This window comes from Dryobates pubescens, chromosome 13, assembly GCF_014839835.1.
Source record: "Dryobates pubescens isolate bDryPub1 chromosome 13, bDryPub1.pri, whole genome shotgun sequence".
In the NCBI taxonomy this organism is placed as follows: domain Eukaryota; kingdom Metazoa; phylum Chordata; class Aves; order Piciformes; family Picidae; genus Dryobates; species Dryobates pubescens.
In genome coordinates this window covers 20,524,611-20,547,998 of record NC_071624.1, presented here as the reverse complement: position 1 = coordinate 20,547,998, position 23,388 = coordinate 20,524,611, and the positions used below count along the sequence as shown (strand labels likewise).

Here is a 23,388-nt window from a genome sequence, read left to right as displayed (position 1 = left end):
ATGTCCAAGGGTGTGGTGGCACCACCATGGACATGGGAGCCTGGCAGCAGAGCAGCAGCAAAGGGGATCCACAGGTGCCACAGGCTGGATGTGCAACCTGTTGTCAAGAGATATCCCAGAACCACACAGTCCCAGAACCCCAGGGAGGGGTGGAAGGGAGCTCTGGAGCTCACCCAGCCCAGCCCTTGCTCCAGCAGGGCACCCACAGCACAATGCCCAGCACCACAATGTCCAGGGGGGGTTGGAAGCTCTCCACACAAGGACACTCCACAACCTCTCTGGGCAGCCTGCTCCAGGCCTCCAGCACCCTCACAACAAACAACTTTCTCCTCCTCTTCACAGCCAACCTCCTGGGCTCCACTTTGTGCCCCTTGCTGCCCCTTGTGCTGTCCCTGGGCACCACTCAGCAGAGTCTGGCCCCAGCCTCTTGCCCCCCACAGCTCCTTTAGCTCTTGCTGAGCATTGCTCAGCTGCCCTCTGGGGCTGCTCTTCTGCAGACTCTCAGCCCCAGGGCTCTCAGAGAGATGCTCTGCTCCCTTCGACACCTTTGCAGCCTCCCCTGGACTCTCTCCAGCAGTTCCCTGTCCTGCTTGAACTGGGGAGCCCAGAACTGGACCCAGCACTCCAGTGTGGTCTCTCTAAGGTCAGAGTAGAGGGGAAGAAGAACCTCCCTTGCCCTGCTGCCCACACTCTTCTCCATGCACCCCATTGGCCTTCTTGGCCCCCAGGGCACATTGCTGCCTCATGGGGACCTTGTTGTCCCCCAGCACTCCCAGCTCCTTCTCCTTGGAGCTGCTTCCCAGCAGGTCCCCCCTCAGCTGTGCTGCTGCAGGAGGTTGTTCCTCCCCAGGGCCAGGACCCTGCCCTTGCCCTTGGTGAGCTCCATGAGGTTCCCTGTGCCCAGCTCTGCAGCCTGGCCAGGCCTGGCTGGCTGGCAGCACAGCCTGAGGGCTGTCAGCCACTGCTCCCAGCTTGGGACCATCAGCAGCTGGCTGAGGCTCCACTCCATCCCTTTGTCCAGGGATGCTGAATGAAACTGAGCCCAGTCCTGACCCCTGGGGCACTGCACAAGCTGCAGGCCTCCAGCTGCACTCTGCACTGCTGACCACAACTCTCTGAGCTCTGTCCTCCAGCTAGTTCTCAGTCCACCACATGATGTTCAGAGAGATGTGGTTTAAAGCTTCATGTGAAGCAGAACCTCTTGTTTCAAGCCATTATCTAGACACAGACTTGCTGAAGGCCATCTCTGGGTGGAGAGCTGCAGAATGTGTTCTTCCCAGGGACCTTATCCCTCTCCCATAAAAATCCCATAAAGGCTGAGGCAAAGGAGAGCCTCACATCCAGTCTGTGGTCTCTGCCTAACCAGCTCTGGATCACATTTGCATTTCTTGCATTTCTTCTACTTTCCCTTCCCTGGCTGCATGTCAATGCCCTTAAGGTGATGAAAAAGCTAAGTTACTCCACATGGAGCAGCAGTGGGAACATTCCCCAGCTTCCAGAGTTCAGTCCTCCAGGACAATCTGAAGATTTGCTTCCTGCAGCACTTCAGCCCTTGAGAGCAAGCTGATTTCCACTGGGCTCTGCCAGCTTCCATATGGCACTGCTCTGGAGTGCTGATGCCACAGGAGAAGCACACATGAATGGCTCCCTGGAGCATTCTCCTCAGTGGCCACAGGCCAAGGGCAAGGCCCTGCTGGCAGCCTTACCCCTGAGGCAATGGATTGATCCTTGGGCTCAAAGCTCCTCCTCTAGGCAGGATTGTCACTGATGGGCCATGCCCTGTGCAAAAGATGTGCTTAGCTGTCATGGACACTTAGCAGAGAATCGTAGTATCAGGCAGGGTTGGAAGGGACCACAAGGATCAGCTAGTTCCAACCCCCCTGCCATGGGCAGGGACACCCCACACTAGATCAGCCTGGCCAGAGCCTCATCCAGCCTGGGCTTAAACACCTCCAGGGACGGTGCCCCAACCACCTCCCTGGACAACCCATTCCAGGGCTGCACCACTCTCATGGGGAAGAACTTCCTCCTCACCTCCAGCTTCATTCCATTCCCATTAGTCCTGTCACTACACTTGAAGCAGAGACTCCAGGAACAGCAGCAGATGGCTTTCAGAACACACACTCAGCAGCAGGATCCCTCATCCACAGAAACCATTCCTCCCTGCAGAGCACCTCCTGAAACCATTCCTCAGTGCAGAGGATCTCCTAAAAGCCAGACCCCAGTGCAGGGTGCTAAGCAGACTCTTGCCTGCAGCACCAACTCCTTCTCCATAACTTTCCTGCAGCTCCCATGCACCTCCAGCCTCCTCTCCCTGTCCCCATCAGCCCAGGAAGGGGACAGGAGCCAGGTGAGTCTGCAGCCCCTTGGCCAGCTCTCCATGTTCCAGGAAAGGAAGCAAGCTCCACCTGGGCAAAGAAGAACATGAAACCAGGCTGCAGACTTGGAAAGATGGGCTGAAGGGGGAGCTGGAATGGGAAGAAAAGCTGTAGGGATAGTGAGGGACAACACATGGAGGAATCTACAGCATCCTGCCCCAGGCTACACAATTCCTGGCCGCATCTCCTGTCCCTGAGCAGGAAACACTTTGGATGAGTTAAGCCCCTGGCCTAGGTGCTGCTGTGGAGCTGGATCTCTGCTGTTCTCCATCTGTTTGTACTTGAACTGGTCAAGTGTCTCACAACAGTAAAAGTGTCTCTGAAAAGCCATGAACAGGGAACCCTGGGACACTGCAAGTGGATATGTTAGAAGCAGGAGTGAGGACAAACTTTGGCTGACATCATCTGGAGCTGCAATAACCCTCTCCTCTTATGTTTAATAACCATTAAACACTAAAGAGAAAGAGGTCTAGGTACAAACCCAGCAAACACAAGCTGCAAAGGGCCCTGAGGACTTCCACAGACTGGAATCAGAATTGTTTGGGTTGGAAAAGGCCTCTGAGCTCATCCAGTCCAACCTCAACCCAACCCCACCCTGGCCACCAAACCCTGGCCCCAGGTGCCATGGCCACAGCTTGCTTGAAGCCCTCCAGGGATGGGGACTCCACCACCTCCCTGGGCAGCCTGGGCCAGTCCCTGGCCACTCCTGCAGCAAAGGAATTGTTCCTCATCTCCAGCCTCAGCCTGGCACAATTCCAGGCCATTTCCTCTGGGTCTATCACCTGAGACTAGGGAGCAGAGCCCAACCCCCATCAGTTTTAATTGCTGGAGCACTCTTAATACCACAAATCATTGCAGTGGAATCATCTTCTTCATGGCCTTGCTGCACACAACCACTTTGGTTACTGATCCCTGTAGATGCTCTAACAGTTTGTGGAGCAGCTCAGTCATCAGTGTCACAATGCACCTAAGCATGCTCTGCACAGGGCATTCACTGGGCACCCCCAGGTTTCCTTCCATCCAACACTTTGCAAGTGACAGCGCAGCAGGGGGAATGCAGAGGAGCACTGCAGCAGAGAGATCATTCCCTGCTGACAGGGACAAAGAGGCCAGGAGAAGCAGTGTGAACACAGCCACGTGGACACAAGGCTTGCTGGGATGCTGACAAGCTGGGCCTGGGCACCTTGGGATTTCTGATCACAAAGGTCAGGAGAGGAGTTCTGGTTCCAGAAGGGACCTGACATCACTGTGGCACACAGGGACAGCTGCCCTGATTGCTGTGTTATCAAAAAGCCAGGGATGGGAGAGGGAACCAAGGCTTAGGGCTTCTCCACTGAGAATTGTGGCCACCAAAGTCTCCCTTTCCCTGCACACCAGCTCAGTGTGGACAGCTGGAGCTGACAGGCCCAGAGGCACAAGTGCCCCTCGGGCTGCAAGCACTGAGGGCAGTGTGAAGTGGCTCTTCAGTGCCTCTCACAGAACACAACAGCTCCTGTGCCAGCAGCTGCCAGCTCTTGGGCAGGCATTAGGAGTTGTCCCTAGAGACCTGCAGTGCAGACAGCTCCCAGGATACAAACTAATGTGATTATGGGGGGGGGGGAAGAAGATCATGAGAGGCACAGGGATGATCAGAGGTAGAGCCACACAAAGTTATGGGCCTGAAGCAGAAGATTTGCCCTCAAGGGGACACACAAGCAGAGTAGTTAGAGAATCAGAGAATGTTGGAGGTTGGAAAGAACCTCTAAAGGTCATTGAGTCCAACCCCCCTGCCAGCGCAGGACCACCTAGGCACACATTCAGATGAGTCTTGAAAGTCTCCAGAGGAGGCTCCACAACCTCTCTGGGCAGCCTGCTCCAGGCCTCCAGCTCCCTCACACCAAAGCAGCTTCTCCTCATGTTGAGGTGGAGCCTCCTGGGTTCCAGCCTGTCCCTGTTGTTCCTTGGCCTGTCCCTGGGCATCACCAAACAGAGCCTGGCCCCTTCCTCCTGACCCCCACCCCTCACACATTGAGAGACATTGATCCCCTCTCAGCCTTCTCTCCAGACTAAACAGCCCCAGGGCTCTCAGTCTCTTTTCACAGCAGAGATGTTCCAGCCCCTTCATCCTCCTCATAGCTCTCTGTTGGACTCTCTCCTGCCTCTCTTGACCTGGGGAGCCCTGACCTGGCCTCAGTTTTGCAGGTGTGGTCTCAGCAGGGCAGAGCAGAGAGGGAGAGTAAAGCATTCCTGAGGTGAGGATAGGGACCTGGGGGCAAAATGCACAAGAGGCATCTGCAGAGCCAGGGAGCAGGGGTTGCAGATGGCAGCCTGCTGCAATGCAGCTGCCTGAGGAATGCTTGCTGAGAGGACCTGAGCCCAAACAGCAGTGCAAAGGGAAGAACATTCTTGCCACATTCCTTCACTTGAGGCCTGGGTGAGGCCAGGAAAAGCACAACAGAATATGCTATGGGGAACAGCCCTGCATGGCTGCTTGGCCCCAGCAGGCCCCTTGCAGCTCCTGACTCTGCAGTTCCCAGCAGGTACCTGCAGGCTATAGGGTACCCCAGGTGGCAAGCCAGCAATTCCCAGCTCCTCCTGGAACTCAGCCCAGGCCGAGTGTGGGAACTCTGGGTTTTAACACAAGACTTGTTAGCAGAGGAGCTCTCCCTGGGAAGCCATGGAGCTACCCCTAAGGAGCTGGCGGGGGATGGGACAGAGGTGACTGCTGAGTGGGGTGTTGGGCACAGCAGATGTGACAGCCACCCCCTGAGCTTGCAGGGCTTCAGTCCTGCCCAGCAGGATGCTGACCCTCAGCACCTTAGCTTCACTCCACCACTCATGCAGAGTGGCAGCAGGGCCTCTAGGCAGAAATTCACTGCATTAAGGAATCCTTAAACAACTCCAAGCTCACCCAGGCCAACCAGCAACCCAACCCCACCATGGCCACAAGTGCCATGGCCACACAGCTCTTGAGCACCTCCTGGGATGGGGTCTCCACCACCTCCCTGGGCAGCCTGGGCCAGTCCCTGACCACTCTTGCAGCAAAGAAATTGCTCCCAATATCTAACCTAAAGCTCAGCTCCTGTAACCAAAGCAACAAGGCTGCTCCAACCAGGGCCCACCCCCACCCCCCACCCCCAGCCCACAGGGATCTTGTTGCTGTGAATCCTCCTGAAATCCAAGCCTCTGGGCACCACAGGGAAGTTTTCTTCCCACCCCCCCACCCCTAAACCAAGCTCCCCAAAGGAGCAAGCCCGTTTTTGCAAGGGCTGCCAGGTACCAGCCCTGGTGTGACCTTGCCTGAATCACAACTGGCCCCAAGAGCCTTCCTCTCCAGTTCTGGGCTCTGGGTAGATGGCTACAGCACTGCCCTGGAGAGCCAGCGAGGCAGAAATAGGAAATGAGATGGAGAATGGGGAGGAAATTCCATCTCCCAGCACAAAGAAACCAAGAGGCAGTCACAGAATTCTCCTGGTAAGAGGTAAAGGAATACAGAGGCAGGAGAGAAAGCTGGGGAGGCAGAAATCTCTTGTGAAACTTTTACAGTTTAACCACTGAACAAGCTCCTTGCTGCACATAACTCATACCTGAATTGTGTGTCTAGACATGACATCACAGGGAGCTCTGCCTGCTCTGCCTGCCCTGCTCTGCTCAGCCTGCTCTGCTCAGCTCTGCCTGCCCTCCTCTGCATGCCCTGCTCTGCTCAGCTCTGCCTGCCCTCCTCTGCCTGCCCTGCCCTGCTCAGCTCTGCCTCCTCTGCTCTGCTCAGCTCTACCTGCCCTGCTCAGCTCTGCCTGCCCTGCTCTGCCTGCCCTGCTCAGCTCTGCCTCCTCTGCTCTGCTCAGCTCTGCCTGCCCTGCTCAGCTCAGCTCTGCCTGCCCTGCTCAGCTCTGCTCTGCTCAGCTCTGCCTGCCCTGCTCTGCCTGCTCAGCTCTGCATGCTCTGCTCAGTATGCCCTTCTCTGCTCTGCCTGCTCTGCATGCCCTGCTCTACCCTGCTCTACCCTGCTCTGCCTTGCTGGAGGAAGTTTACAATAACCAGGAGTTGGAGTTGCTCTGCTGCAGGTCAGCAGAAGAGGAGGAAACAGCCAAAGCCCCTTGGAATCAGCTGCTGGTGGTAATGGCTCCAGTTGGTGCTCTCTGTCAAGGAGACAAGACCTAGGGAATGCTAACAGGCAGCCTGAGAGCAGCTTCCCCTTCCCCAGCGTGGCCAGCCCCACAGATATCTCCACATCTCAGGCAGCTTTGGTATGGTTCATATTAAAGCACTGAAGGACAGCCAGGGAAGCAAGGGCAAGAAAAAACACCTGCTGCAGGGAGGGGGTGGCTGCAGACACACCAGGGCCTGCCCTGTGCCCACACCAACCACCACTGAGCCAGAGTCAAAGCAGGCCCTGGGGCTCAGCTGGGCTCCCAGCACAGCCCAGAGCGTTCTCACTGCTGGGACATCAACCCTGAGGCTACCACAGCTGGAGCAGCAGCACAACTCTCCTGCACCAGCCACTGCCTGCAGGAAGGAAGCCTGTGGGGATGAGAGCTGCTGGCCAGGGGACTCCAGTCACAGGAGGAGCTGCAATCAGTGCCCTGAAGAGCGCAGCCTGGAGCATCCTATTGCACCAATGAAGTGGAATTTGGACATGGGAATGAGGGCAGAACTCTGCAACCTGAACACTGAGTGATGTTTGGGGTTGCTCTGGGGGTTTTGTTGTGGTTGTTTGGGGTTTTCTCACCAGCACTGTAAGCAGATGATGGATGCCAGAGCCAGCCAAGGAGGGAGGATCAGGAGGACCCCTTGGTGCTCATCCAAATTGTCTTTCTGGCAGCAAGCACAGAGAAACCCAGGAGCTGTCACAGCCAAGGCAGCCTGAAGAGCAGCCTGGATCTGCAGCTGCCTTCACAGAGCATTAGAGGTTGGAAGGGACCTCCAAGGGTCATCCAGTCCAACCCCTGCCAGAGCATGGTCACCCAGGGCAGGTCACACAGGAGTGTATCCAGGGGGGGTTGGAAAGCCTCCACACAAGGAGACTCCACAACCTCTCTGGGCAGCCTGCTCCAGGGCTCAGCACCCTTACAGTAAAGAAATTTCTCCTCATGTTGAGGTGAAACCTTCTCTGTTCAAGCTGTTGGTCCTTGTCTTATTACTGCACAGCACCAAAAAGAGCTTGGCCCCCTCCACTTGCCCCCCACCCCTCAGATATTGATAAGACATTGATCAGATCCCCTCTCAGCCATCTCTTCTCCAGACTAAACAGCCCCAGGGCTCTCAGTCTCTCTTCAGGGGAACTTCTAGTTCATAACAAGCATCTCACAAGGCACAGGGCTGTCACAGACAGGGAAATCATCCTCCCAAGGAGCAAGCAATACAAAGAAAATGGCCTCAACTGTACCAGGGGAGGTTTAGGAGTGTCCTTGTGTGGAGGGCTTCCAATCCCCCCGGGCATTGTGCTGTGGGTGCCCTGCTGGGGCTCTGGGGTTCCATGGTGAGCTTGGTTTTGGACAACCTTTAATAAAAGACTTCATCAAACTGCATGAGGCTGAAGCATCACCATGCAAACAGGTGGTGCTGGGTTCCTCAAGCACTCAGGCAGGAAAGGCATTAAGGAATGGCTCTGTGGAAGTCTCCTGTCATGAAGTTCATCAGAGGCTGATCCATTTTCCTCTGGACTCCTAACATCTGCTTCTCGCTCCCGATTCGCCTCCCTCCTGGGTACTGCATCCAAATCCACAACTAAGATGCAAGTTTGCATTTCATTTTGAGCCCAGCAGGCTTGCAGCAATGAGGTTACAAGACCTTTCCAAGAAGCCTGGAGGGACTTGTTGGCTAGAGTTTGGATTTCTGGCAAGCAGCTCACTCCAGCTCCTGCCTGTAATGAAGTCAGGGCTGGGTGCCGGGCTGGCGGCGCTGCCTCGCGTGGCTCCGGCTAATCATCACGGGAAGGCACAGATGGTGCAGGCTGCACCCCGCGCTGCGGAGCGGCGGGGTGCGCAGCCCGCGGAGCGGCGGGGGTGCGCAGCCCGCGGAGCGGCGGGGGGCGCAGCCTGCGGAGCGGCGGGGGTGCGGAGCGCGGGGTGCGCAGCCTGCGGAGCGCCGGGGGTGCAGCCTGCGGAGCGGCGGGGGTGCGGAGCGGCGGGGGGTGCAGCCCGCGGAGCGGCGGGGGTGCGCAGCCCGCGGAGCGGCGGGGGTGCGGAGCGCCGGGGGTGCGCAGCCCGCGGAGCGGCGGGGTGCAGCCTGCAGCAAAGGCAACACCAGGGCATGCTGCAGATGCAAGCGCATCAGCCATGTGTGCTGCCTCGACAGCAACATTCCTGCAGCATTTGGGCCTGGCTGGTTGCTGAGGAACACAGAGCGCAGCCATGGGCCTGCCTTTGGTGTGCTGCTGGCTGAGCCTGGCAGGGGCATGCATGCCTCCTGCTGCTGCTGCTGCACGCAGAGGCTGAGAGACAGAAAGCCATAGAATGGTTTGGGTTGGAAGGGATCTTAAAGCTCACCCAGTTTGTGATGGCTGTTAGGCTCTGTGTTTGCTTTCCCAAGGGCTCTGGGGATGTTCTGCGCCTCTCAGCTCTGCATTTCTTCAGTCACAAGTGACAGACTTCATAGATGCACAGAATGGTTGGGTTGGAAGGGACCTGAAAGCTCAGCCAGTCCCAACCCGTGGCAGGTACACCTCCCACCAGCACAGGCTGCTCAGGGCCTCATCCAGCCTGGCCTTCAACACCTCCAGGCAGGGGACAGCCACAGCCTCCCTGGGCAACCTGTGCCAGTGTCTGCCCACCCTCACTGCAAAGAATTTCTTCCTCATCTCCAGCCTCAATCTCCTCTCTCCCAGCTCAAAGCCATTGTTCCTCATCCTGGCACTCCCAGCCCTTGTCCAAAGTCCCTCCCCAGATCTCCTGGAGCCCTTCAGGTACTGGAAGGCTGCTCTAAGGTCTCTCTGGAGCCTTCTCTTCTCCAGGCTGAACAACCCCAACTCTCTCAGCCTGTCTCCGTAGGGGAGGCTCTGCAGCCCTGTGATCATCTTTGTGGCCTCCTCTGGACCCTCTCCATCAGGTCCATGTCCCTCTTATCCTAGGGGCACCAAAATGGGACACAGTTCTTATCCAACTCAGGTCCAACAGGAAGTCCCCACAGGAATGAGCAGTGAGGTGCAGGACTGCCCAAAGCAGGGGCTTGAATCATTTTGGGCAATGACTGCCAAAGCAGCAGGACTGCACAAGTATGGAGTTAGATCTCCTCATCCTTACCTGGTGGTGAAGATCCTGAGAGGTGGCTGAAGGGCAGCCTGTGCCAGAGTCTCAGCACCCTCCTACTGAAGAACTTCCTCCTCAGCTCCAGTCTGACCCTGCTCTGCCTCAGCTCCAAACCATTCCTCCTTGTCCTGTCTCAGACACCCTCAGGAAAAGTCCTTCTGCAGCCTTCCTGCAGGATCCCTTCAGGTGCAGGAAGGTTGCTCAAGGGTCCCCCTGGGGTCTTCTCTCCAGGCTGAACACCCCCAGCTCCCTCAGCCAGCAGCAGAAATTCCTCCACCTGCCTCACCCCTGAGCTTGGCTCCAGCTCAGCTTGCTACCAACTGCACAGCCTTCTTCAGCCTTTCCTTTTGTCTCCCAACACCTTCTTAACACCTGGAGGTGCAAACAGCCTGCACTGTCAGCAGCTTTGTTTCACCTTCACAGGGTGAGGTGTGCTGCTCTCTGGGAAGTCTCCCATCCTAAGCAATTTCCTTTCCTCTTACATCCTCAAACTTCAGCACCATGAGATGCTGCTCCATCACTCGTGCTCTGACAAATCATTATCAGAGCAGGAATCTCAGGATTCTCCTCCCCTTTTCTCCACACTCACCACCCCCAGCTCCCTCAGATGCTCCTTCCCAGCTCTGTGCTCCAGACCCTTCCCCAGCTTTGTTGTCTTTCTCTGGACCTGCTCCAGCTCCTCAGTGTCCTTCTTGGAGTGAGCCCAAAACTGACCCCAGGACTCAAGGTGTGGCCTCATCAGTGCCCAGTCCAGGGGCACAATCCCTGCTCCTGCTGGCCACACCATTGCTGATCCAGGCCACCTGGGCTCCCCCTGGCTCATCTTCATCCACTGTCAACCAACACCCCCAGGTCCATTTCCCCAGGGCAGTTTCCAGCCCCTCTGCCCCACACCTGGAGTGTTTGTGGGGTTGCTGTGACCCAAGTGCAGGACCCAGCCCTTGGCCTTGTTGAACTTTGTGGTTCATCAGCTTTGCTGAGTGCTTCAAGCTTGCTGCCCTTGCTGCTCTTCACAGGACCACAAGTACTCAAAGCAGGACCCCAGAGGCAGCTCCAGTCACCCACTCACACTGTTTCTGCCCCCAGGTGCCCCTAGCACAGCCCAGCCCATCAGCATTTACCTGCTCTGCACTGCAGCAGATACAAAGAACCCCCAGAGACTCCCAGCTTCAAAGCAGAAGCCACCCATGCAGAGGTGAAGACCCTGCCCAATTTCACAGTGCTTCACCATTTGGGGTCTTTCCAGCAGTTCCAGGCAGGTGATTGCTGCTCTCTGGGTTTTCATGCACTAAACCCAGTTAGATGGAGCAGGAAGGGTGAGGAAGCAGCAGCACTGACAGAGACATGGCAGTGCTACACCTTGCACCCATTCTGTGTGGTGGCAGAATCACAGAATGGGAGGGGCTGGGAAGGACCCCTGGAGACCATTGAGCCCACCCCCATTGCCAGAGCAGGGACACCCAGGGCAGGTCATGAGCTAATGAATCCAGATGGGTCTTGAAAGTCTCCAGAGGAGACTCCTCAGCCTCTCTGGGCAGCCTGCTCCAGGCCTCCAGCACCCCCACAACCAAAACATTTCTCCTCATGTTGAGGTAGAACCTCCTGGGTTCCAGTTTGTATCCAGTGCTCCTTGTCCTGTCCCTGGGCACCACCAAACAGAGCCTGGCCCCTTCCTCCTGTCCCCCACCCCTCAGATATTGAGAGACATTCATCAGATCCCCTCTCAGCCTCCTCCTCTCCACACTAACCAGCCCCAGGGCTCTCAGCCTTTCTTCATAGCAAAGATGTTCCAAGTTCCTTCATCATCCTCATAGCTCTCTGTTGGACTCTCTCCAGCAGGTCTCTGTCTCTCTTGTGTTAGGGAGCCCAGAACTGGACACAGCATTGCAGCTGTGGTCTCAGCAGGGCAGAGCAGAGGGGCAGCAGAACCTCCCTGCCTCACCAGTAGGAGCTCAGGTCAGCTCTCCATGAAGTCTGTCACACAGAGCTGAGAGGCACAGCAAGCACCCAGAGCATTTGGGACAGCAGACACAGAGCTCACCAACACCACAGAGCTTATCCACACAGCACCGGGGTTCGATGGGAGCTGAAAGCCTTGGGCAGTGTAAGAGTGCAGCTTTGCTGAGCGTGTGAAGATAACATCTGCAGACATTCAGCCCTCCCAACATCCTGGCCTTAGGTGCTGAGTAAAATTCTCCCTGCTCAGATTAAAATTGTCCTCAGAAAAGTGGAACTACTCAGATGCTGGAATGCAGTGTCAAGAGCTTTGGGAATGTGACAGGGGGTTGTTGGGAGCAGGGATTGGGGTTTTTGCCTGAAGAGAAGATGAACATGGAGGAATTGTTCAAGCAGTGAGCCAGGGCTGGTGCCAGAACTCGCTCTCAGCAGGCTGCTGCTGCTTCCAATGGTGACCACACAGCCCAGGAACTCCTCAGGAAATGTGATCAGGGGTGACAGAAGCAGTGCCTGAACAGTCAGAGGGGGAGGGGAGGGGACAGGATAGGAACTGGGTGACACATTGGAGAGCAGTGTGGGAAGCTTGTGGTGTCCTCAGGAGGAAGTAGAACATCTTCATGGAGTCACAGAATGGGTTGGGTTGGAATGGGCCTGAAAGCTCATCCAGTTCCAAGCCCCTGCCATGGGCAGGGACACCTCCCACCAGCTCAGGCTGCTCAAGGCCTCATCCAGCCTGGCCTTCAACACCTCCAGATGGAGGCAGCCACAGCCTCCCTGGGCAACCTGTGCCAGAGTCTCCCCAGCCTCACTGCCAAGAATTTCTTCTCCAGTCTCAATCTCCCCTCTTCCAGCTCAAAGCCATTGTCCCTCATCCTGGCACTCCCAGACCTTGTCCAGAGTCCCTCCCCAGCTCTCCTGGAGCCCCTGCAGGTACTGGAAGTTCTTCCCAGAGCAGCAGGAGCAGGAGGAGCAGGAGTTGTTTGCACACAAGCCCTTGGGAACAGTCCCTCCTCAGCCTTCCTGTAGGTCCCCTTCAGATACTGAAATGCAGCTCTAAGGTCTCCCTAGAGTCTTCTCTTCTCCAGGATTAAAACTCCCCAACTATCTCAGCCTGAGGTTCTGCAGCCCTCTGATCATCTTTGTGGCCTCCTCTGCACCCACTCCAGCAGCTCCATGTCCTTTCTGTGTTGAGGACTCCAGAGCTGGCCCCAGCCCTGCAGGTGAGGTCTCCCCAGAGCAGAGCAGAGGGGCAGGATCCTCTCTCCAGCTCTGGCCAAGCTGCTTTGGATGCAGCCCAGGCTGCCCTTGGCCCTCTGTGCTGCCAGTGCCCATTGCTGGCTCCTGCCTGACTGCAGGATGCTGAGCAGAGCTGCAAACATCAGGACTCTTCCAGGAAATCCCTCCCTGCACAACCTGTCCCAGTGTTTCACCACTCTCATTGGAAGGAACTTCCCAATGTCCAACCTGAACCTACCCTGCTCCAGTTTCAAACCACTGTCCCTCATCCTATCACCACAGGCTCTTGTCCAAAGTCTCTCCCCAGCTCTCCTGGAGCCCTTCAGGTACTGGAAGGCTGCTCTAAGGTCTTCCTGGAGCCTTCTCTCCTCCATGCTGAGCAGCCCAAACTCTCCCAGCCTGTTCTCCCAGAAGAGGCCAGGCTGAACTCTGACTTGGAAACAGAGGTTCAAAATGAGAGCAAAGTCAGCTTCCACTAAAAGGATCTCTGAGCAGAGCGCTTCATCAGAGCTTCATCAGTGCAAGGATCTGTGCCAGAGCCAGACCTGACTTCTCCCTGTGCCACACTGGCAGCACAGACCTGCACAGGGCACTGAGATCACCTCCTCTGGCAGAACTTCACTCTTCAAATGGAAGCTTTGCTTTGTGTTGGGCTCTGCTGAAGTGGGGAAACAATGTGGTGCTAGGGTTTAGCAGCAACAGGAAGAGAGAGGGATGCCCCTTGCCTCCCCCTGCCTTCTCTGATGCTGCCTGGTGCCCAGGGTGAGTTGGAAGCTGCTCAGTAGCAGCACAGAGCTCTGCCACTCGCTGTGTGTGACACAGTTGTTTCCAGTGGGTGGCTGTGAGGAAGAAGGAGAACCAAGAAGGCACTGAAGCACTTGATAAACAAAGACCTGACAGGAGCTCAGTGCTGAGCAGCAGCACTGTGACACTGTGGCAAATGTTACTGCACAGTCTTCACACAGACCAACAGTTCAGTGCTTCACAGGGGAGCAAACCAAGACCTGGAGAAGCGAGGTGCCACCAACAATCCCCGCTTGGAATACCCTTCCTTCAGAGACCTTGAATGGGCTTTCATGCAGTGCTCATCAGATTGTGATCATGATTGCATTTGCCAGCTTCAGACTTTCCTGGCAGCATTGGTTTGCACCTCCCCTCCTGACAGCGAGGAACTCTGTGAGCCAGCAGGGGAAAAAGCCAGGAGGGATTTTTGCACTCTGTCCTACTGAAAGTCCTGGGGTTGTGCTGCTGCTTTGAAAACTGCAAGCTACTGGGAATCTAAGAGGCCTGGGAAACACCAGGAAGGGCAGAGGCAAACCATAGTCATTAGGACTAAACAGAAATATGCCAAGCACTGAAAGGGGGCAGGGAGGGAAGAGAAGTTCTCAAATGAAAGCACTGCTTGACCCAGGCTGCTCAGATTTCCTCCCCTGCTTGTACTCTCATGGAAAGAAAAAGCCAAAGGGAGCTTGGGCTTGCAATGGCATCACTGCAGAGGTGCTGAGGTTACTCTTGGAGCTGCTCCTTGCTGTCTCACTGGCTACTGTCCCAAGTCCAAGCAATACACACAGACAAGAAAGAAATCTATGGTAGAGTTGTGAAGTGAAATGAGACCTTGCCTAGCTGGAGAGCTCCAGGGAAGGGGTGAGCCCCTGAACTTGTTGGGGACACTCTCCTTGCTCCCAGGAGATTACTTTGAACTTTCAGCCATATAGGGGAAAAAAAGAGGCTAAGTTGAAATGTCAGCATCATCTTGGCTTCAAATCAATCAGCTTGATGCATGATTGCAATAGCTAAACCACTTCACCTCTGCACTGCCCTCCTCCATATGTTCTTTATATCAGCAGTCAGCAGGCTGGGTGGCTCAGTGCATTCATTTCCTGTCCTAGGCCTGGGCTCCAGTTTAAACAAAACAAAACAAAACCCCCTAAAACTGGGAAATAAAAGCTTAGCATCTAGTGACAGTTAAATTCGCCAGGCTTGTTTGTATCCCAGAAAGCTGCACGAACCTCTTTGGGAAGCCCTCAGCCAGCTACCCAACCAGCTGGCCACCATTCCACCAAAGCACCACGGGAATGAGAGACCTTTCAAAGCCTGACACACCTTTGCTGTGAGGGGAGACAATGAAGGGAAGCAGGCAGAGCCCCAGGCAGAGCCCTCTTGGAAAGGGAAAGCAATTGGAGGCAGCCAGCCCCACCTCAGTGAATGGACAGCAAAATCCTCACCTCCCAGCGCTGGGCTTCCTCCAGACCATGCTGCTCTCTGTCAGCTACAACACAAGAGTGGAACTCCCAAGAGAAATTAAAGCCAAACAATGTGCAGCCTCCAGCACTAATTCAGGTGCCTGGCAGCCAGTGACAGCCAAGTGGTCACTGTCTCAAGCTGAACTCATTAGCTGAGGGTCAGACATTCGGTAACAGCCAGACTGCAGTCAGCAGCTTGCTCTGGCGGGGCGCAGGATGCTGCTGTGGGAGGGGAGCTGCTCACTGGAGCTGCGGCAGCAAGCCAGACACTGGATCATGGAACGGGTTGAGTTGGAAGAGACCTCTAAGACCTGAGCCCATCCCTCAACCCAGCACCGCCATGGCCACCAAACCATGGCCCCAAGTGCCACAGATACAGGGTTCTTGAACAGCTCCAGGGATGGGGACTCCACCACCTCCCTGGGCAGCCTGTGCCCATCCCTGGCCACTCCTGCAGCAAAGAGATTTTTCCTCATCTCCAACCTAGCCCTCCCCTGGCACAGTTTCAGGCCATTTCCTTCCCTTCTATCAGCTGATACCAGGCAGAAGAGACCAACCCGGATCATGTGAAGATAGCCTCCTGCCAGGGAGCTGTCGAGAGCAATGAGGTCTCTCCTCAGCCTCCTCTGCTCCAGACTAAACAACTCTGGTTTCCTCAGCCCTGTTCTCCAGACCCTTCCCAGCTTTCCTGCCCTTCTCATCAGGAGCCTGTCAGACTCTGGGGCTAGACATCCAGGCTGGACTGCTTCCCTGCCATTCAGGAGATAAGAAGGATGGGCGAGAAGAAGTCCACGTGTTGGAAATAGCTGCACTGCAGCCTTTGAGGGACTGCCAGTTCTTCAACTTGGTTTCCTTGGACTGCCCTCCCTCCAGCCTACCTTCCCTCAGAAAATGCTGAGAGAAAGAAGTTTCAGTGGCCAAGGAAGGCTGCATAAAAGCACAGCTAGCAAAAATAATCCTTCATCCAAAGAGGCTGCAGTGCCTCCCCCAAAGACATTGCTCCAGAACGGAGCAAGCATCACCTCTGTCACTTGGGATTAAAGAAGAAATCCATTGATAGCATCTCCCAGGCCTCAAGATGCGTCCCTGGAAGCTGGATGAGGCTTTGAGCAACCTGGGCTGGTAGGAGGTGCCCCTGCCATGCCAGTGGGGTTGCAACTGGATGATCTTTAAAGTCCCTTCCAACCCAACCCATTCTGTGATTGTATGAAGAGAGCAGCACCAGTCTGAGGAGGGGACCCTGCAGCCATGGCCATGCACACACAGCTCCCCAAACCACTGCCTGCTTGACCAGTCCACTGTCTCCTGGCTTGGTCTGTCCTACTGATGAGAATGCAACCAGGGCCCACTGGGGAAGATGTCTCTGGAGACAGGAGACATCTGGAGGTGGAAGCTCAGAGTCACTGCAGGAACTGCTGGCAGGTGGAGACCAGCAGCAAGTGTCAGAGCGTTCAGGTGTTTGCCACACAGCCGGAGGGCAAGTGACAAACAGTGCAGGCCACCAGGTGCCCTCGCTGCCACCTACCTCACAGCTGGCAGAGCACCAGCTGCACGCACAAGTGACAGGAAATGGTGAGGAGAACTCTTAACACCAAACCCCCAAAAGAGGAAAGGGTTTGGAGTTGCTGCCCTGCTAATTCGCTGTGGCTTTACCACTGCACTCTCTGTGTTTGCCTTCAGTTGTTTCCTGTGTTCTTTTCTCTGCTGCTTTCAGGAAGGACCCTCACAGATGCGAGCATCCTGCCCCCAGCGCAGCTGAATTTGCAGCAGGAGAGACTGCAGCAAGGAGAGAGCACAAAGTATCAGGTTGCCAAAAATCCCTAACAAACTCTTCTTGGCCTCTTCTGCTTACAACTCCGAGAGCCCCTAAGGCTAAGCACTAGCAAAAGCAGGCAGCAAAAGCCTCAGTTTGAAACGTGCTGCTCTGGGCAGCCCCAGGAGCTGCGCACAGCACCGCAGCCAACACTGCTGCTGGGAACGCAGGGGCACAACCCTGCAGTATTCAAGCAGGGTCTTGCTGCTTGGTTCCCTTCCTCCTCTCTCGAGCCCAGCGCTGGTGGCAGTGCAGAGGTTGAAGAGAGGGGAGGAAAGAAAGCTACAAAGAGTCTGACCCGGGACAGCAGGGGCTGGCTACTGGCTTCTGCTCACAGCCCGCAGCCCATAGCCCAGCCCAGAACAGCTCCACCTTCAAAACTGACTGCCGGACATTGTCACCTGGCTCCGCAGCCCTGCCCCGGCGGCGTCCGCGCTGCCTTCCCCGAACAAGCTTCGGTTGCCTTTGTCTTCCCACTGACCTCTGCTGAGGCAGCTCTGGCACTGCAGGACGGAGCTGGGCTCTCTCCTTCGCGCCAGCAGCACCACCGAGCTGCAATGCTTCCTGCTTCCCAAGCCTGCACACACAGGGCTGCTGCACACACAGGGCTGCTGCACACACACAGACCTGCTGCACACACAGGGCTGCTGCACACACACAGAGGCTGCACAAACACAGACCTGCTGCACACACAGGGCTGCTGCACACACACAGACCTGCTGCACACACACAGACCTGCTGCACACACACAGAGGCTGCACAAACACAGGGCTGCTGCACACACACAGAGGCTGCACACACGCAGAGGCGCTGCGCACACGCAGAGGTGCTGCACACGCAGGTGCTGCACACGCAGAGGCGCTGCGCACACGCAGAGGCGCTGCGCACACGCAGAGGCGCTGCACACACGCAGAGGCGCTGCGCACACGCAGAGGCGCTGCGCACACGCAGAGGCGCTGCGCACACGCAGGTGCTGCACACACGCAGAGGTGCTGCACACGCAGAGGTGCTGCACACGCAGAGGTGCTGCACACACGCAGGTGTTGCGCACACGCAAGTGCTGCACACGCAGAGGTGCTGCACACGCAGAGGCGCTGCGCACACGCAAGTGCTGCACACACGCAGAGGTGCTGCACACACGCAGAGGCGCTGCGCACACGCAGAGGTGCTGCACACACGCAGAGGCGCTGCGCACACGCAGAGGCGCTGCACACGCAGAGGTGCTGCACACACGCAGAGGCGCTGCGCACACGCAGAGGCGCTGCACACGCAGAGGCGCTGCGCACACGCAGAGGCGCTGCGCACACGCAGAGGTGCTGCACACACGCAGAGGCGCTGCGCACACGCAGAGGTGCTGCACACACGCAAGTGCTGCACACACGCAGAGGTGCTGCACACACGCAAGTGCTGCACACACGCAGAGGCGCTGCACACACGCAGAGGCGCTGCACACACGCAGAGCTGCTGCGCACATGCAGAGGCGCTGCGCACACGCAGAGGCGCTGCGCACACGCAGAGGCGCTGCACACACGCAGAGGCGCTGCGCACACGCAGAGAGGTGCTCCACTCCTCAGTCAGGTTCTCAGCCAGGCTGAGCTGCAGCTCCTTTGGAAGCAGAATCCCTCTCCCCCGCAGTGACAGGGAAATGCCAAGCTGCACACAGCAGCTCCTCTTTCCCAGGCTTGCTTCCCTGAGCAGCATGTTAAAATTCAAAGTTCCCTCCTGCAGGCTGCAATTTCAGGGAGCTTTGCTACATTAAGCCTTTCCTTAAGCTTCTGGGAAGCTGTTGTTCCTTCAGCAGCCCAAAGCCACTGATCCTTGCAACCAGCCTTCTTTGTGGGTGTAAGCAGACAACTTCCTAGCTAGGAATTTGCCTGAACTGCACGATTAGCACCAAGATATCACAGTACTGAGGTAATGAGATGCACTCACAAACAGCTAGAGATATCTTAGAGATGGTGGATACCCCAGGGAGCCTTCAGCAGCCAACACACAGGCTGCCGACCTGAAGTAAACAAACAGAAAACCCAAAGCTCCGTTTCTCTCCTTCTCCTAAGCCATGGACACTCAGGGCACAGACTGAGCAGAGGTCTTAGCGCCTGCTGCACCTCTGTGGAGAAGCAGGACTTTTGCCAGAGCCCCAGCAGCAACAGTTAAAGCAGAAAACATCAGGAAATGCTAACCCTGTCCTTTTTGTCCATCAGGATGATAAAGGGAAAAGACTTTCCCTTCTTCCAGCTCTGGAGGAGCCCTCAGTCTTCCTCCCTGTGAAAGGCCAAACCCCAAGCCCACAGCTGGGGTTTCAGCACTGTGCAACCCCAATGGTGCACCAGCCAGGGGAGGGCAGGAAGGGGCACTGGTGCCCAACTCAACTCAGCACTCTCTGGGAACAGAGACACCACTGTGCCCAACAAGGCAGAAACCTTTCACCAGCAGCCATCCAGGGCCCAGCAATGGACAGCAATGGCAGAAGGCTGCAGAGAAGCAGCAGCCTTCTGTGGAGGACGCACATTTCCTGAGGGCCTGTGCCATGGGGACAGAAGACAGGAGCGCACACAGGTCAGCACTGAGTACCCATGTCTTCATTTCTTCCCCCTGCCTCATGCCAGCTGCTGTGCAGCACTCCGTGTGGTGTTTTCCAAGCCCACCCTCCAAGCCTGTGTGAACATTCAGGCAGCGACGGGCAGTGCAGAGCAGGGGGATGCTCCTGTGCTTGAGAGGTGCAGGGCAGGTGAAGGAACAAAGCCCAGCTCAAGCCAAGCACAGAGCCTGTGCTGCCCTGCAGGGGCAGTGCACGGCAGCTGACTTACCCTCCTCGCAGTTGCTCCCCGTGAAGCCAGGACAGCATCTCCACTCCAGCGCCGTCACCGTGCGGTAGGACATTTTGTATGTGGGCCTGATGAGAGTCCTGTAACTAACACAAGCCACAAGTCAGCAGCAGGCACCCTGCCACCTGCCCCCTCACAGCACAGCCTCCTGCCTGCAGACAGGCCCAGAGCACCCAGCTCCAGAGGAAGGAGACACAGAATAGCAGAGCAAGGCTGCCCCACAGCATAGATCACACAACCCCCACTGCTCTCCTGAAGCCCTCTGCTCTGCAGGCTCTTCCCCACACCTCTGCCTCCAGCAACACAGAACCACAGAACTAACCAAGGTTGGAAAAGGCCTTCAAGACCATCAAGCCCAACTGTGGTGGGCTGAAATTACCCCCAAGATAAAATGGCCAGACCAGCTCAGCTGCAAGCCAGTGAAGCTCTGTTTCCAAGCACGCTCAAGTCTGGAGCTATGGAATGTGTCCAGAATACACAACATGCACAATTTATTAACAGCACAAGAACCACTCTGGGCAAAACCAGGGGGCTGCCAACAGCTCCCAACTCCCCCCCTTGTACATGGGACAAGAGAAGGAAGAGCAAAGAGTAGCTGTTAGCACTTAGGCACTACAAAGGAACACAGCCAAGGACAGGATGCCAGTAGGAGCTCCAGGTGGTGGCTGCCAGAGCAAAGGACAACCAAAGAGAGAGAGAGAGAGTTCCCACAACTGACCTTGGGTTGGTTACCAATAGGATGATGTAGACCTTAGCACTAGCACTGGTTAGGCCACACCTTGAGTACTGGGTCCAGTTCTGGGCCCCTCAGTTTAAGAAGGACATTGAGAGACTTGAAGGTGTCCAGAGAAGGGCAACAAGGCTGGGGAGGGGTCTGGAGCACAGCCCTGTGAGGAGAGGCTGAGGGAGCTGGGGTTGTTTAGCCTGGAGAAGAGGAGGCTCAGGGGTGACCTCATTGCCCTCTACAACTACCTGAAAGGTGGTTGTAGCCAGGAAGGGGTTGGTCTCTTCTCTGTAGCACCCAGCACCAGAACAAGAGGACACAGTCTCAAGCTGTGCCAGGGGAAGTTTAGGCTGGAGGTAAGGAGAAAGTTCTTCACTGAGAGTCGTTACCCATTAGGATGTGCTGCCCAGGGAGGTGGTGGAGTCCCCATCCCTGGAGGTGTTCAAGAGGGGATTGGATGTGGCCCTTGGTTCCATGGTCTAGTCATGAGGTCTGTGGTGACAGGTTGGATTTGATGACCTTTGAGGTCTCTTCCAACCTTGGTGATTCTGTGATACTGTGATACTATTTTCCCTTTTGCATCCAGTGGCAATCTATTTACATTCTACCAGGTTTTGCTCAAGATCTGTGGAAAATTTTCTAGGCACAGCCTAAAACTACCACACAAACCTCCCACCCAGCACCACCCAACCAACTGAACCATGGCACCAAGTGCCTCAGCCAGCCTCCATTTAAACCCTTCCAGTGATGGTGACTCCACCACCCCCCTGGGCAGCACATCCCAAGGGCCAATCTCTGTCTGTGAAGAACTTCTTCTTCACCTCCAGCCTAAACCTCCCCTGGCACAGCTTGAGACTGTGTCCTCTTGTTCTGGTGCTGCTTGCCTGGGAGAAGAGACCAACCCCCACCTGGCTACAACCTCCCTTCAGGGAGTTGGAGAGAGCAAGAAGGTCTCCCCTGAGCCTCCTCTTCTGCAGGCTAAGCAACCCCAGCTCCCTCAGCCTCTCCTCACAGGGCTGTGCTCCAGACCCCTCCCCAGCTTTGTTGCCCTTCTCTGGACACCTTCCAGCAGCTCAACATCTTTCCTAACCTGAGGAGCCCAGAACTGGACACAGGACTCAAGGTGTGGCCTGAGCAGTGCTGAGCACAGGGCACAATGACCTCCCTGCTCCTGCTGGCCACACTCTTCCTGATGCAGGCCAGGATGCCCTTGGCCTTCTTGGCCCCCTGGGCACACTGCAGGCTCATGTTCAGCCTACCAGTACCCCCAGGTCCCTCTGCCTGGCAGCTCTCAGCCACACTGACCCCAGCCTGTAGCACTGCCTGGGGTTGCTGTGGCAAAAGTGCAGCACCTGGCACTTGGATGTGTTCAATCTCCTGCCCTTGGCCTCTGCCCATCTGTCCAGCCTGGCAAGGTCCCTCTGCAGAGCTCTTCTACCCTCTAACAGATCAACTCCTGCCCCCAGCTTTGTGTCAGCTGCACATTTACTGATGATGGACTCCATCCCCTCCTCCAGATTATCAATAAAGATATTGAACAGATTGGGGCCTAGCACTGATCCCTGGGGGACACCACTAGTGAGTGGGCACCACCAGCACTGTGCCTTGTGGAGGTCTCATCCTAGCAAGGCACTGCAAGAAGCAGAGATGTTGACTTCTTTCCCTTACCAGCGCTGATGTGGATTCCTCTGCTGCTGATCACTGCCTGGCATTAGCCTTTCCTAACTCAGTGCTAACATAGGTTCCAAAACATCACTGCCACAGAAGCCTCCTGGGTGTCTTCTCTTCACCACCACCCCCCCTCAGATCTGGGGTGTACTGCCACAATTATATGCCAAAGACAGAACCAGAGAATAGTTTGAGTTCAAGAGACCTGAAAGGTTATCTAATTCCAACCCCCTGCCATGGACAGGGACACCTTCCACTGGCCCAGGTTGCTCAAGGCCCCAGACAACCTGGCTGTGAACACCTCCAGGCTTGGAGCCTTCACTACTTCTCTGGGCAATCTGTTCCACCCTCATGGGGAAGAATTTCCTCCTACTGTCTCATCTAACTCCAGCTTATTCCAGCTTGAAGCCATTACCCCTTGTCCTGCCCCTCCATGCCTCTGTACAAAAGCCCTCTCGAGCTCTCCTGACTCAACACCACACCAGTGATCTCCAAGGAGCCTTTCTTGCAGCTTGCTGACCCATGCTTCAGTTTCTTCCCTCTGAACTAGGGCTGCACTCTCCCCCACCAAAGCCAAGGCTCTCACATTTGGCAGCTCTGTGTGCCCCACACAGCACCCCCAGGTCCCAAGCAAAGCACCAGCACCACCATGCCCCAGTGGAGACTGAAGGGTTACAAATGTGGCACTTCAGGACAGGGCCTAGTGGTCAGGGGGGCATTGAGTAGCAGGTTGGACTTGACCTTAAGAGTTCTTTCCAGCCTTCATGATCCTCTGACCTCTGCAAGGCACCAGTGACTCTGAAGTCAGCACCAAGTGGACAGTTGCACAGTGCCAGCTTTGCTTGGAAGCCAGCAGCCCTTCAGAGCTGGCACAGCAGAGCTTCCCCAGCACACAGCCAGACAGCTCACTGCTGCTGCTGCTGCTGCTGCTCCCCACGCTCAGAGCAAGCACAGAAGTTGCTCTCCACAAGCTCCCCTCGAGCTTCTACCCTGATTTAACAGCCAGAGGAATTTGGCAGGCACAGGGAGAGCCTGAGGCTTCGGGATTACAGCCTTGCAGGCTGCAGCTTTATGCTTCTCTCCCCAGGCCAGGCAGACAGCAGCCCCAAGCCCTGGAGCCTCCTCAGGGATGAGCCTGATCCCGCGGTGCCCAGAGCCGCCGGGAGACAGAGCGCACAGCCTGCTCCTCCTGCAGCGCCACCCCGGGCTGGGAGCGAGGCCAAAACAGAGCCAGGAACTGCATGAGTTCCATCCCAAGCCCCTCCAAGGGCTGGCAGGCACAGGTGTACAGCAGGACAGCCCTGTGGCGATGTCAG

The 23,388-nt window shown here is 56.3% G+C and overlaps 1 protein-coding gene across 1 annotated transcript in view; it reads right to left on the bottom strand.

The window, feature by feature from the left end:
• The window catches only part of COL26A1 (collagen type XXVI alpha 1 chain), a 203,155-nt gene that overhangs the window by 135,284 nt on the left and 44,483 nt on the right, over positions 1–23,388 (bottom strand). Inside the window, exon 3 of the mRNA XM_054167110.1 lies at positions 19,659–19,766. Coding sequence (XP_054023085.1) covers positions 19,659–19,766 — 108 coding nt within the window. The remainder of the gene's footprint in view (positions 1–19,658; positions 19,767–23,388) is intronic.